Consider the following 14356-nt stretch of genomic DNA (forward strand, 5'->3'; position numbering starts at 1 on the left):
AGTTTCACAACATCTTTCCGATAAGAAGGAGACCAGCATTGCCCGCAATGTTCCAACAGTGGCCGAGCCAATGTCCTGTACAGCCACAGCGTGACCTCACGACTTTTATAATCAATGCTCTGACCAATAAAGGAAAGCATGCCAAATGCCGCCTTCACTATCTTACCTACCTTCCACACTACTTTCAAGGAGCTATGGACCTGCACTCCAAGGTCTCTTTATTTAGCAACACTCCCCAAGACCTTACTATTCAATGTATAAGTCCGGTTCTAATTTGCTTTTCCAAAATGCAGCACCTTGCATTTGTCTAAATTAAACTCCATCTGCCATTCCTCCGCCCCTTGACCCATCTGATCAAGATCCTTTTCTACTCTGACGTAACCTCCTTCACTGTCCACTACACCTCCAATTTTGGTGTCATCTGCAAACTTACCAATTATACCTCCTATGTTCATATCCAAATCACTTACATAAATGGCGAAAAGTAGTGGACCCAGCACTGATCCTTGTGGCATACCACTGGTCACAGGCCTCCAGTCTGAAAAGCAACCCTCCACCACTCTCTGTCTTCTACCTTCAAGCCTGTTCTGTATCCAAATGGCTAGTTCTCCCTGTATTCCATGAGATCTAACTTTGTTAACCAGTCTCCCAAGAGGAACCTTGTTGTGAACGCCTTACTGAAGTCCATTTAGATCACACTCACTGCTCTGCCCTCATCAATCCTCTTTGTTACTTCTTCAAAAAACTCAGTCAAGTTCGTGAGACATGATTTCCCACGCACAAAGCCATGCTGACTATCCCTAATCAATCCTTGCCTTTCCAAGTACATGTAAATCCTGTTCCTCAGGATTCTCTCCAACAACTTGCCCACCACCGATGTCAGGTTCACCAGTCTATAGTTCCCTGGCTTTTTCTTACCACCATTGGGGCAGGGCGGCACAGGGGCTGAGTGGTTAGCACTGTTGCCTCACAGCGCCAGGGACCTGGGTTCAAAATTCCCGCCTCGGGCAGCTGTCTGTGTGGAGTTCGTACATTCTCCCCGTGTCTGCGTGGGGTTCCTCCAGGTGCTTCGATTTCCTTCCACAGTCCAAAGATGTGCAGGTTAGGTGAATTGGCCATGCTAAATTGCCTGTAGTGTTAGGTGGATTAGTCAGGGGTAAATATAGGGTGGTGGGTTTCTCTTCGGAGGGTCAGTGTGGGCTTGTTGAGCTGAAGGGCCTGTTTCCACACTGTAGGTAATCTAATTATCTTTTTTAAATAGTGGCACCACGTTAGTCAACCTCCACCTGTGACTATTGATGATATAGATCTTTCAACAAGGGGTCCAGCAATCATTTCCCTAGCTTCTCACAGGGGAGACCTGATCAGGTCCTAGGGATTTAACCACTTTTATGCATTTCAAGACATCCAGCACTTCCTCCTCTATATTATGGACATTTTTCAAGATGTCACCACCGATTTCTCCACATTCTATATCTCCCAAGTTCTTTTCCACTGTAAATACTGTTGCAAAATACTTGTTTAATATCTCCCCCATCTCATGCAGCTCCACACATAGGCTGCCTTGCTGATTTTTGAGGGGTGCACTTTTTTTCCTAGTTACCCTTTTATCCTTCATGTATTTATAAAAAATCTTTTAGATTCTCAGTAACCCAGTATGCCAAAGCTATCTCATGTCCCCTTTTTGCCCTCCTGATTTCCCTCTTAAGTATACTCCTGCCTTTATACTCTTCTAAGGATTCACTTGATCTCTCCTATCTATACCTGACATATGTTTCCTTCTTTTTCTTTACCAAAACCTCAATTTCTTTAGTCATCCAGCATTCCCTGCACTCATCAGCCTTTCACCATGACAGGAATATACTTTCTCTGGACTCCCGTTATCTCGTTTTTGAAGGCTTCCTATTTTCCAGCCGTCTTTTTACCTGCGAACATCTGAGCCCAATCAGCTTTTGAAGTTCTTGCCTAATACCTTCAGAATTAGCCTTCCTCCAATTTAGAACTTCAACTTTTAGGTCCAGTCTATCCTTTTCCATCACTATTTAAAAACTAATAAAATTATGCTCGCTGGCCCCAAAGTGCTCCCCTACTGACACCTCAGTCACCTGCTCTGCCTTATTTCCCAAGAGTAGGTCAAGTTTTGCACCTTATCTCGTAGGTATATCCACATACTGAATCAGAAAACTTTCTTGTACACACTTAACAAATTTCTCTCCATCTAAACCCTTCACAGTATAGCAGTCCCAGTCGATGTTTGGAAAGTTAAAATACCCTACCATAACCTTCCTATTATTCTTACAGATAACTGAAATCTCCTGACAAGTTTGTTTGTCAATTTCCTGCTGACTATTAAGGGGTCTATAATATAATCCCAATAAGGTGATCATCCCTTTCTTATTTCTCAGTTCCACTCAAATAACTTCCCTGGGTGTATTCCCATGAATATCCTTCCTAAGTACAGCAGCAATCCTATCCCTTAACAAAAAATGCTACTCCCCCTCCTCTGTTGCCCACCCACCGCTCCCCCCACCCCACCCTTCTATCCTTCCTCTTGTACTGTTTCCTGGAACATTAAGCTGCTAGTCCTATGCATTTCTGAGCCAAATTTCTGTAATTGTTATGATATCCCTGTCCCATGTTCCTAACCATGCCCTGAGTTCATCTGCCTTCCCTGTTAGGCCTCTTGCATTGAAGTAAATGCAGTTTAATTTATCAGTCCTACCTTTGTTCTCTGGTTTGTTCCTGCCTTCCCTGACTGTTTCACTTGCTCCCTTTCCCAACTGTACCAATCTCAGATTGATCTCTTTCCTCACTATTTCCCTGGGCCCCACCCTGCCCATGTTTCTAGTTTATATCCTCCCAAGCAACTCTAGCAAATCTCCGGTATATTAGATATTAGTTCCCTTCCAATTCAGGTGCAATCCGTCCTTCTTGTACAGGTCACTTCTACCCCAGAAGAGATTCCAATGATCTAAAAACGTAAACCTTCCTCCCCTGCACCAGCTCCTCAGCCATGCATTCGTATGCTCTTTCCTTCTATTCCTACCATCACTAGATCATAGCACCAGGAGTATCCAGATATTACTACCCTTGAGGACCTCCTTTTTAAATTCCTGCCTATCGTTCTATATTTCACCTTCGGAATCTCATCCTTTTCCCTTTCTATGTCATTAGTTCCAATGTATACAATGACCTCCTGCTTCTCCCTTTCTCCTTTGAGAAAATTCTGCACCCTCTCTGAGACCTCCTTGATCCTGGCACCAGGGAGGCAATGCACTATTCTGATTTTTCGCTGTTGGCTGCAGTAATGACTGTCTGTGCCCCTGACTGGAAAGTCCCCTAACACAATCGATCACTTGGAACCCGACGTACCCCGTCATTAGAGCCTGTCTCGATACCAGTAACTTGGCTGCTTGCACTACGTTCTCCTGAGAGTCCATCACCCCCTATATTTTCCAAAGCAACATACTTGCTTGAAGTGGGGATAGCCACAGAGGATTCCTGCACTACCTACCTACCCCTCCTACCTTTCCTCGAGTTAACCCATCTATCCAACTGTATCTGTGGCTTTTCTCCCTTCCAATAACTGACATTTATCACACCCCCTAACTCTTGTAAATTCCTCATTGCCTCTAACTGCTGCTCCAAGTAATCCATATGATCTGATAGGATTTGCAACCAAAGACACTACCTGCAGACATAATCATCAGTAACATGGAAACTCTGCCTAAACTCCCACATCCGATAGGAAGAGCATATCACTCTACTAAAGGCCATCTTGCTCCTTCATAATCTACAGATCCAGAAAATAACACCATCGCTTTGCTTTGAAAAGCAGTGCTCCAGGCTAACTTAGTACTTATGGTTTATATTTTTAAAATTTAATCTAGACAGATTTCAATAAAACATATCATCAAGAAGGAACCCACTCTACTCACTACTGTAGTCCTTAATGGAACAAGCCTGCACATCCGAATCTCTTTCAAAGTTCAGGAGCAGGGATTTTGATTGCACTCTTCACACCCCAGCTCAGGCAAAAAGGCCAGTTGTATCTCTGTCCGAGAACTTGTCTCATTTCTCATATAGGGTAACATTATAAAGACCCTCATTTCCAATGCCTACAGAGGTGACTATGCCTCATCCAAATGGCACTCCGTGTGAGGATGGGTTGTCAGCTACTGATATGTTGCTCAGCCATTTTGAAGAAGCACATTTTAATTGGGCAAGCTCATTGATCTTCTGCAAAATTTGAGTGGCTCAACTAACATTTTCCAATTAATTTATATCCATCCTTCTCCTCCCTTGGCCTCAGCAATCATTTAATATCTAGATCAGAACCCGAAGTAACAAGGCAGATCATAGCTGTAGCAATACTGTAGGAGCTGCCAATGCTTCAGGCTGCCCTGAATTTGTATAATACGAACACAATGCTGGTGTGGCTGTGCAATAGCATTCTGTATCAACGGTATGTGTACCACATGAAAGCATAGGGAGACTTGAAATTGGCCAATGGATCGAATCAAGGCTGCTGGGAAAGCAGGCGTGTGGCTCATACCATAGTTGCCCAAAGTTAATTGACTCTGAAACAATAACAGAAATTGCTGGTAAAACTCAGCAGGTCTGGCAACATCTGTGGAGAGAAATCATAGCTAACGTTTCGGGTCCAGTGGCCCTTTTTTAGTTTTTTTTTTAACTGATTCTGAACCAGCTCCTCAGTTGGTTTCTTCCACATGACCCAACCCTCTTTTCTCCAGCCCCAACCTTCAGTCAATCATTCATGTATTTTCAATATGCACACACTTTAGAGTGACACGTTGTTATTTAATGGATGAGAGCAGATCTTCCAGGTCACTTCTGGAGCCTCTCCTTTTTATCATATTACAAAGGCAGATTAAAGAATTCAGCTTGATTCAGTGGTAGCACTCTCACTTCTGAGTCAGAATATTGTGAGTTTTACTTTGTATTCTTGGAATGTGGCCAAAGTTGTCATTGATTGCCTATTCTTTTGTTGCCATGAGAGACGGTGATGTGCTATTCTGGATAGTTATTGTTAGTGGCTTGCTAAGCCAGTTGAAAGGGTAATCAATTGGCCTTTAGTTGTATATTATCCAAACTAGGCAAGGATGGAGTGTTCCTTTCCCTTTAGAATGGTAGTGTGCAATTTACAATTTTAACAATAATGCTACAGCTATGTAGTCCCTGTATATCACACTCCACAAGCACTCCAGCACACAATCCAGACATGTTCTTCATTGCCACATTGCTGCGTCAGAGCTTCCATCTGTTGGACGATATGTTAAACCAAGATACCGTCTGCCTGTTCAGCTGGGCATCGAAAAATGCTATGGCACTCTTCATTGAAGAGCAAGAACTCTGTCTGGCCAACATTTATCTCTCAACCAACAGCAATAATAACAAATGAAATGCTCACTTCTTCTGTTTGCCACTTGTTATTTGTTAATTGACTTTCAGAATTCCCCAGAAAACAGCAAATACTTTGAAAATAATTCTGAAGCTATAAAAGGCATTGCACAATTCCCTTGCACATAATTTTGAATAAAAGTAGAGTTGCCATAATCCTACCAGGAGAAAGTGAGGACTGCAGATGCTGGAGATCAGAGCTGAAAAATGTGTTGCTGGAAAAGCGGAGCAGGTCACGCAGCATCCAAGGAGCAGGAGAATCGACGTTTCGGGCATAAGCCCTTCTTCAGGAATCCTACCAGCCCATAGGGCTGCTCTCATTAGCGAGAGGCAACTGGTGGTGGTTTAGCCTGCAGGTCACCACACCTCTGGCAAGGGACAAGTTGAGAAGAGGAGTTCTTCATTGTAACCGCAATTTATACAGGAATTGAATGCATACTGTTGACATTCCAATCCAACCAATCAACTGAGCTAACTGACCCTCTTTTTAAATACGTGCATTAAGACTTTCAGTTATTCGGTAACATAGAATTTACAGCAGATTTGACATGACCAGTTTCACTTGAGATGAATGAATGAGTCTGTCAACTCTTTCACAGCTGGATTTAAAATTCTATATGAATTATTGGTTACACCAGAATCAATAAATTAGAACAGCAGTGACTAGGTTTTGCAGAAATAGTTCTAAATTCATACTCTTCTGTAAATTTGACTATTACAGTCCTTTATAGAAAGCTGCACAGTGGTGTAAATGCAATGCTCTCATCTACCAGAGAACAAGAGGTCTGTGAATAATCTGTTGGATTTATATTTTGGCATGGTGGTGTTGTGGTGATGTATCACACAGGCAGCTGCAAGTTGATCCGAGGGAAAGCAACGCTGGAGGCATTGGTTGAAGCTCTATAGAACATTTATCCATGCAGATTCAACATCTGCAATAGAATCTCACTAGCAGCAAAGTGAGAAAAGTCTGTCAGACTTGGCTTTAATGCACCTCTGTATTTCATATTGCTCAATGACCTCTTTGGTTTCTGGGTTTTGCAATCCTGCTCTCATTCATTGTTGCTCACTGTTATCCCTGTTAAACATTATGCATTGTTGCCCCTGAGTAGCATGCAGCACTGCATCTTGTCCCCTTCAGTCTGTTTAGTCTCTCAGCTTGTAACTTACTGTTGCATCAGCAGTATAACCAGAAATGAAATCAAACAGTCTCCCTGAATCCAATGCACATCAGTGTTTTGTGACAGCTTCTTATGTGATGCCCATGCATTTACGATGGGAAGAAACTGAGGCGATGTTTTACCACAAAGTATTCTGTGTAATGCAATCTCGAGTCCAGAAGGATGAAATCTCCAGCTGTGCTGCTTGTTGTTTTTCTACCGTTCAAGAGAGAATGATATAAATATTGCACCAAGCTTTTGTTTGCTGCTCCTAATATCAACTTCTGTGACACTTCTGCCATTTTTATATTGTTAGACCTCTACAAGATGGTCTCTGGGTGCCATTCTGTTTTAAAGGCTCTGTGTAAGGGCACATTGATGTTATTCACATCTCCATTGCTCTTCATGGAAATCTCCATGTGTTGGAGCGTTGCGTGGGTGGATAGGCATAGCACTGACAAAACTGACAACCCTCGCCTACGCCAGTGGCAAAAATCCAAAGCCTACATGGTAATTTTGGAAGTAAACTTTCACATCAGCTGCTTAGTTATTTTCAATGAATGTCAGATGATCTCTGCAATTGTGCACTATTCACTGAACCAGAGAGTCATATGCTCACTGCTCACTCAGGAATTTGAACACAAGATCTTGGCTGGCACTCCATTGCAGTTATGACAAGGCTCTGTCTACATGATCTGATAGTTACTATGACACCATTCAAATGAAGATCTTAAACGCAAAGCTGAAACCTTGAACGGCATATTTCCCTGAAAGTGGAAAACGAAATCAGCTTGATGTTCATCTCATTGTGGATGTGTTGACATACATGACTAATGATTTCCTGTGTGAAGCGCTGTCAGGAATCTGGATGATCTGATAAGGTTTTATATAACTTAATACTAACTAGTAGAGGCTGAAAATTTTATACATTTTCCATGGAGGCCAAGGATTGAAAGTGACAAATCAGAACTTCAAACCATTATCTTCATTTTTTCATGTCATTGTTAAAAATTATTAATTGTCACGCACAAAATTTGATTGAATCCCCCTCCCACCTCACCATCTCTCTCCCTGCTGATCAAACCCTCTTCATAGTTTTCATTGGTAAATCTGAGGCAACAACTGTCATATCATATTCCCCAAAATCCATGGGAACAAAGTTTGTTTTGTGTAAGGGGTAGGCTAAGGCAGGGCTTACACTGGTGAACTGGCAAACAGGAATTTGTAAATTCAAATCCCATCAAGTTGGAAAATTGAATTCAATGCGCAATGATAACTTGTATTTATTTAGTGACTTTATCAGAGAAAAGTATTCTAACTTTCTTCAGAGGGAACGGCATGGTGGCTCAGTGGTTAGCACTGCTGTCTCACAACATCAAGATCCCAGGTTCAGTTCTAGCCTCGGGCGACTGACTGACTGTGTGCACTTTGCACAATCTCCCCATGTCTGCGTGGGTTTCCTCCGAGTGCTCCGGTTTCCTCCCACAGTCCAAAGATGTGCAGAGCAGGTAAATTGGCCATGCTGAAATTGCCCATAGTGTTAGGTGTATTAGTCAGAGGGAAATGGGTCTGAGTGGGTTACTCTTTGGAGGGTTGGTGTGGACTTGTTGGTCAAAGGGCCTGTTTCCACACTGTAGGGAATCTAACCTAATCAAGTATCATGATGTGACATTCGGCATAGAACCACATCTGAGTTAGTATTAGGAGCAAAATCTTGGTCAAAGAATGAAGAGAGAAAAGAAAAGAGGTTCAAAGATGAAATTCCATCGTTTACAGCTGCCAGTGGTGAAGAGATTAACATCTGGATGTAGAAGAGGCTAGAATTTGGGACCACAGAAATGGTGGGTTGTGGGCTCGAAAAGGTTATATACCTTAGGGAGGGATAGGGCCATGGAGTGATTTCAGGAACAGATTTTGAAGTTGAGTCATTTCTGGGCCTTGAGCTAAGGTAAGTCAACAAATGTGGCATAATGAGTGGAAAGAGCCTGGTGTGAGTGAAGATGAACTAAATTTCATGTAAAATGGCTAAGACCATAAGAAGCCAGGACCAGGAGTAGGCCATTCAGCATTTCAACCTCTCTCTGCCATTGAGAGATTATGACAAATCTGCTACATGAACGCCATTTTCCTGCATCGTAACCCTTGATGTTTTTAAGTAATATGTAGCCAGTTATCTATCTCACTCTTGAATACGTTCAACAACTGAACCTCTGTGGTAGATCATTACAAAGCTTCACTGCCTTCTGAGTAAAGAAATTCTGCCTCATCGTGGTCCTAACTCGCCTGACCCTTATTCTGACATTGTGTCTCCTGGTTCTAAATGCTCCCCACAGCCTCACCACTACCCAGCCGAGTAAAACATCCATCCTACATCTATATTGTTAATCCCTGCACAAATTAGATTACATTACATTACAGCATGGAAACAGGCCCTTCGGCCCAACAAGTCCACACCGACCCGCAACCCACCCATTCCCCTACATTTACCCCTTACCTAACACTACGGGCAATTTAACATCGCCAATTCACCTGACCTGCACATCTTTGGACTGTGGGAGGAAACCGGAGCACCCGGAGGAAACCCACGCAGACACGGGGAGAACGTGCAAACTCCACACAGTCAGTCGCCTGTTGTATGTTTCTCAGTATCAGTGAATATAAGCCCACTTGTTAAGTCCTGGTGTGGTAATCTCTCCATCACATGAATGTGTTGCATTCCCTCTATATATCTGCAAACTGTAATCTCAACAGGCACTTTGTTTTTTATTACAGCAGATTTCTTTTCAGATCCTCAAATTTTCTTGTAACAAGGGCCAATAAACCATTTGCCTTAATTGCTTACTGCACTTGTGTATTAACTTGCAGTCACTAAACAAGTCTGATGTGGTATAAGTATGGTACACTGATGTGATCTCAACAAAGCTCTAAATAGCTGTAGCATTACCTCACTATGTTTGTACTTAACTCACCTCACAATAAACAATAACATTTAGTAACTTCTCTATTTACCTGCTATATCTTCATATTAAACGTTTGCAATTCATGCACTAAAACACCCAGATCCTTCTATCTCAGAGATCTATAATCTCTCACCATTTAAGTGTTTAATTTTTATTCTTCATGCCAAAATAGGCAATGTCACATTTTTCTGCATTATACTCCATTTGTCAAATCTTTGTCCATTCACTTAACCTAGCGATATGCCTTTGTAGCTTCCTTATATTCTTAAAAAGCTCGAACAGTTTGTCAGCCTTTATTTGCCTTTCATATATTCTAGTTAAGTGTTGCAATAGTCAAGTGTGAAAGCATGGAAAATTTCAGGACCAGTTTGGCGAAGGTGGGGCAGAGTAAGGCAAAGTTACTTGTGAAACTCAGTTGCGACCTACTCCTGGTCTAGTCCATATATGTCCCACACCACATTTTTGACTCCTGCTGACCAATCACCATAGTCATAATCTCAGGGAAACTAATAATAAATTTCCATTTATCCCCAAAAGCAAGCACATGTAAAGAAAACTGATATAATACATTTACTCATTTCAAAAATGAAGTGCATAGTTTAACATTACTTGCGGGGAAGGTGACTAAAACATCTAACTCTTCTCTGTATGTAGTATTTTATATTTTGTTAATGATCTCTAATGCTGTAGTTTTTTTCTATGTTTTATATTGTGTAACAGATGCTGATTACTTGACTTTTCCTCCAATTATTTCTGTTCATTTAATCATTTTCTTCCCACAGCCATCTCACCAACTCTCATCAGAGTACTATCCCGAGAATGATCCTGACTATTGTGTGTGGATGCCCCCTTCAGGTACATCTCTGCAAATACATTGGCTGGAATTTGCTGAAAAAAGTCAATTTTATATATTATATATATAAAGAACAATACAGCGCAGAACAGGCCCTTCAGCCTTCGATGTTGCACCAACATGTGAGCTAATCTAAGCCCATCCCCCAACACTATCCCATCATTATCCATATGCTTATCCAAGGACTGTTTAAATGCCCCTAATGTGGCTGAGTTATCTGAGTGGTATATGCCACTATAAATGTGCAACATGGACAGTAACTTGTGGTGAGGAAGAGATAATCTGGGAAGGATGAATCATGAAAAGTTGCTGCTGTTTTATACCTCTCCACAGCTTTTTTTAAAAATTACATCTCATGTTGTTAGCCTCGCTGTGATTCTCACATGATGTTGCTGTATTTGCAAACGCTTAAATATAAAACATAACAACTTGAGCCTGTTAAATGTCAGTCTAAGAAACCTTTAAAGGTTGTGAGGTACTGGCATAATCGTAATGTCCAGGCCCAGACTAATGTTCTGGGTACTTGGGTTCAAATCCCACCATGGCAACGGATAGAATTTAAATTCAATTAATAAATAAGTAATAGTGACCATCACTGTTGTAAAAACCCATTTGGTTCATGAATGTCCGTCAGGGAAAGAGATCTGCCATCCTTATCTGTTGTGGTTTACAGGTGACTCCAGATGCACAAGACTGAGATTGACCATTAACTGTCCCCTGAAGTGGCTGAGCAAGCTGCTTAGTTCAAGGGAAATTAGAGCTGCACAACAACATCCCATAAAAGAAACAAGCAAAGTAATTGTTGATTGTTGCCATAAAACACTTCTCATCCAGAAAGTAACTAATTAAGTGATTTATTACTTGACGTAGCAACTTCTTAAAAGTTTCGGAGGTGTTCTGTTTTGGATTTTTTTGCATTGTTTTTAATCATTGCTATGTCTTTCCCCCTCTCTCTTCGATTTCGGCTGTCTCTTCAGTAATTCCTCGGGTTCTTTCTCCATCTTTTTTGAGTAAGGAGCTAAATTGTTGATCCCGTAATTCAACCATGTCCCAGATGCCCTGTTACCCTGCTATGTCATTACCAACTCAAACATGCAGCAATTTACTGGGCAAAAACATCTTAAGACAAGGGTGGAGCAAAGAAAGGGAAAGCTGTGAGTTGCCCTGTTCCTGCAATCTGTCAAATTTACTTTTTAACATATAAAACTATATTCTGTCTCCGCTATGCCTCATAACAATTCTTCCTGTTGAAATAAAACTGGTCAGAGAGTTATTTCAGAATGCAGTTGCTTTCTGTCATACATTTTAGTTTTACAATTGCACTTCTGGAGAGTTTCAACAAGCCTTGATTGATATAATTTGTCTGTTTTCCTCTACAAAGAGTTTGTATCTATATTGAATACTTGTTCTCAAGCAATTTGGGTCAGACAATAAATACTCGTCTTTCCAACAGCACACCTACATCCTGTGAATTAATAGAAAAAAAAGCTATTCCCCCTTGCCCTCACTGAAATTCCAACTCGAACATAAGATCATTTATCTCATTGCTATTAATGGGACCTTATAATGTCTGCAAAGCAACATTCATCTCCACAGCTTTTAGTGCTGCTTCATTGTGTATGAAGTACATTTCTAGCAGAAGTGATGGGCGACCACATAAATTCATTTGATTCAATTGCATTCTGTGTTTTGAGATAATATTGAGGATTTGGCAATGCCCTGTAACACTAGAAATAATAAAGATAATTATTTCTATTCAGTAAGGGGTCATAATAAAATATCTCAAAATAGATATGGATTACTAGACCTATTATAGCTTAAAATGTCGAAAGGACCTCCAGTGCATTACATTCATCCATCCAGTTAAAATATTCAAATTTAGTGGAATTCATGCCTCAATTGTCCAATACAGAAGTCCATTTTATGTGTTGGTCACTTCCTGTGCACAGAATCTCCTGATCAAACAGTTCCTGACCTTTATTAATTGGCAAGTATGTTTTGTTTTATCATACATTTGCAATAATTATGTTGCAATTAAAATTTGTGTAATTTTACTCTATTTAAAATGCCACATCTCATATTTGTTGGGCCAGATTTTCACTTCCTTTTTCCTTCTTTCCTGAGATCAAACAGGTGACGGTAGGACACATCTGAATGACAAATATGGCTATTGAAAGCCCAAGGCAGTTGCCATATCCCAAGGATGTACTCATTGGAGGGGATTTGTAATTGTGTCTGTACTGCCACCTTCAGAGCACCACGTCTGGATCCTGGAAGCTTACAGCACCAGCTGGTGTTGTGTGAAACTAGAGAACAGTGCAACTCTGTGAATCTCATCAAGGTCATTTTGCTGTAGCTTTGCACCCCTACACCGCATCCCTGTTAGGATCTCTTTGGGAGTCTACTGAGTACATAGTACAGTTTTCACACAAAGTTCTGTTGCTCCTTTTTTGCGTTCCCACTGGAGCAGAAGTGCAGTCCCAACTGATGTCCCAGCAGACACATCTGATGGTATTATACTACGGAACAGTTCGAGGTCTGTGTCTCCTAATGTGATGTACTCGTAATTTTGACATTGCAGTGTGGGACAGCCTCCTAATTCTCTGATCTAAAGTGGAGCATGACTGCTTCTACGTGGGAAATGAAACAGGAGTTTTTCATTTGATGCCTGAGGTGCCATTTTCCCTTGAGAGTATGAACCCAAGCTTCAGGCTCCAAGATCCTTTCAGCACCAACGAGCCTTTGGATGACCACAGATGACACAGTGGCCAGTAGCTGCTGCCATGTGTAGGAATCATTTGAGAAGTTTAGGGCAAGGTTTCCACAAAAAAATAGCCATAACTCTACTCTGAATTCCCTTCTGTTTATTATGTACAGCCTTAATTTTCCCTTGGTTTTTGGCTTCTTCAGTGCTTGCTCATGTTTAGTTTTGAAATCTTCAGATGAAATGTAAGATTAATATTGTGATTCCAGGCTAACTGGAAACCCACCCTGAGTTCATATCAGAACTCCCTGGGGTGTATCATGCATCCATTTTACACACCATTGACAGTGCAGTGTGCACTCCCAGAATTTCAGAAACTTCTGTGTGTGTGCATTTAAAACAACAACATTGTGCTGTTTGTCACGTTAATAAAAGGGAGAGGGTATGCTTTAATAATACGGCATTTGGTTGCGTTGTTATAATGAGAATAAATCATTTTATTTGGAACTGTGAATATGATTTTGTTAATTTATTTATAGTTGATGTTATTAGGCAATAACATGGGGATTTGTAAATTGGAATGGACTTTATGATGCCTAGCTACCTGTAATTGGATTTACCCAGGCATGGGCTCTGGATCACACCTGTTCTTGTTTTTCACAGATCTATATTTACTGCTGTTTAATAGTTCACCTCAGTAGCTTGGATCACATCTGAACACACTACCCACAGGAGCACTAAAACATAAAGTTTTTAGCATATTTCTTGTCAGTCCACTTTTTAATTGCCTCCACCCTGCAATCACCTCATTTGAAAAGGAATAAAGTACAGTATCAGGGTTTAACTACTGTTTTTGCCTCTTGGGATTTTTGTTACATTGAGTGTAGCGGAGTGGGGGCAGTTTTGTTTCATGTAAAGGGCATCTTTCTAAAATTTTACATTGTCGAGTGGAAGTTGTCCAGCCTGTTGTGCTGGCAACAGCTGTTTGGTGGAGCTGTCCCCATACTCCCTTTTCCTGTTACCTTTCAACATAATCATCTCATGCTTTCCTTCTTCCCCTGCCCAACACCCCTCCTCCCAACACATGCATTTGACAGAACGGAGTGATCCCACAGCCAGAAGGTCAGATCTAAGCTCTGTCGTCCTGTCACATCAGTTGTGAGAGGTGGTAGACAATTAAACAACTTAGTGGTGGAGAAGACACTACAAATATCTCTTTCCTCAATGAAAGGGGAACTGAGCACGTCAGTGCAAGAGA

At 41.3% G+C, this 14356-nt stretch overlaps 1 protein-coding gene across 2 annotated transcripts in view; it reads left to right on the forward strand.

Moving 5' to 3' along the window:
- slc4a1ap (solute carrier family 4 member 1 adaptor protein) overlaps nt 1-13612 on the forward strand; it is a 155417-nt gene extending 141805 nt beyond the window's left edge. The window contains exons 14-15 of one of the 2 annotated variants that reach the window (XM_087983468.1): nt 10324-10396; nt 12528-13612. In XM_087983468.1, the coding sequence (XP_087839594.1) occupies nt 10324-10396; nt 12528-12568 (114 nt within the window). In that variant the 3' untranslated portion in view covers nt 12569-13612. Of the gene's footprint in view, nt 1-10323; nt 10397-12518 lie in introns of both variants that reach the window. The other variant, XM_043687239.2, reaches the window with a different exon arrangement.
- The last annotated feature ends 744 nt before the right edge of the window (nt 13613-14356 follow it).

This window comes from Chiloscyllium plagiosum, unplaced genomic scaffold, assembly GCF_037043375.1.
Source record: "Chiloscyllium plagiosum isolate Xiang-an unplaced genomic scaffold, Cpla_swu_hap1 HiC_scaffold_3, whole genome shotgun sequence".
NCBI classification, from domain to species: Eukaryota; Metazoa; Chordata; class Chondrichthyes; order Orectolobiformes; family Hemiscylliidae; genus Chiloscyllium; species Chiloscyllium plagiosum.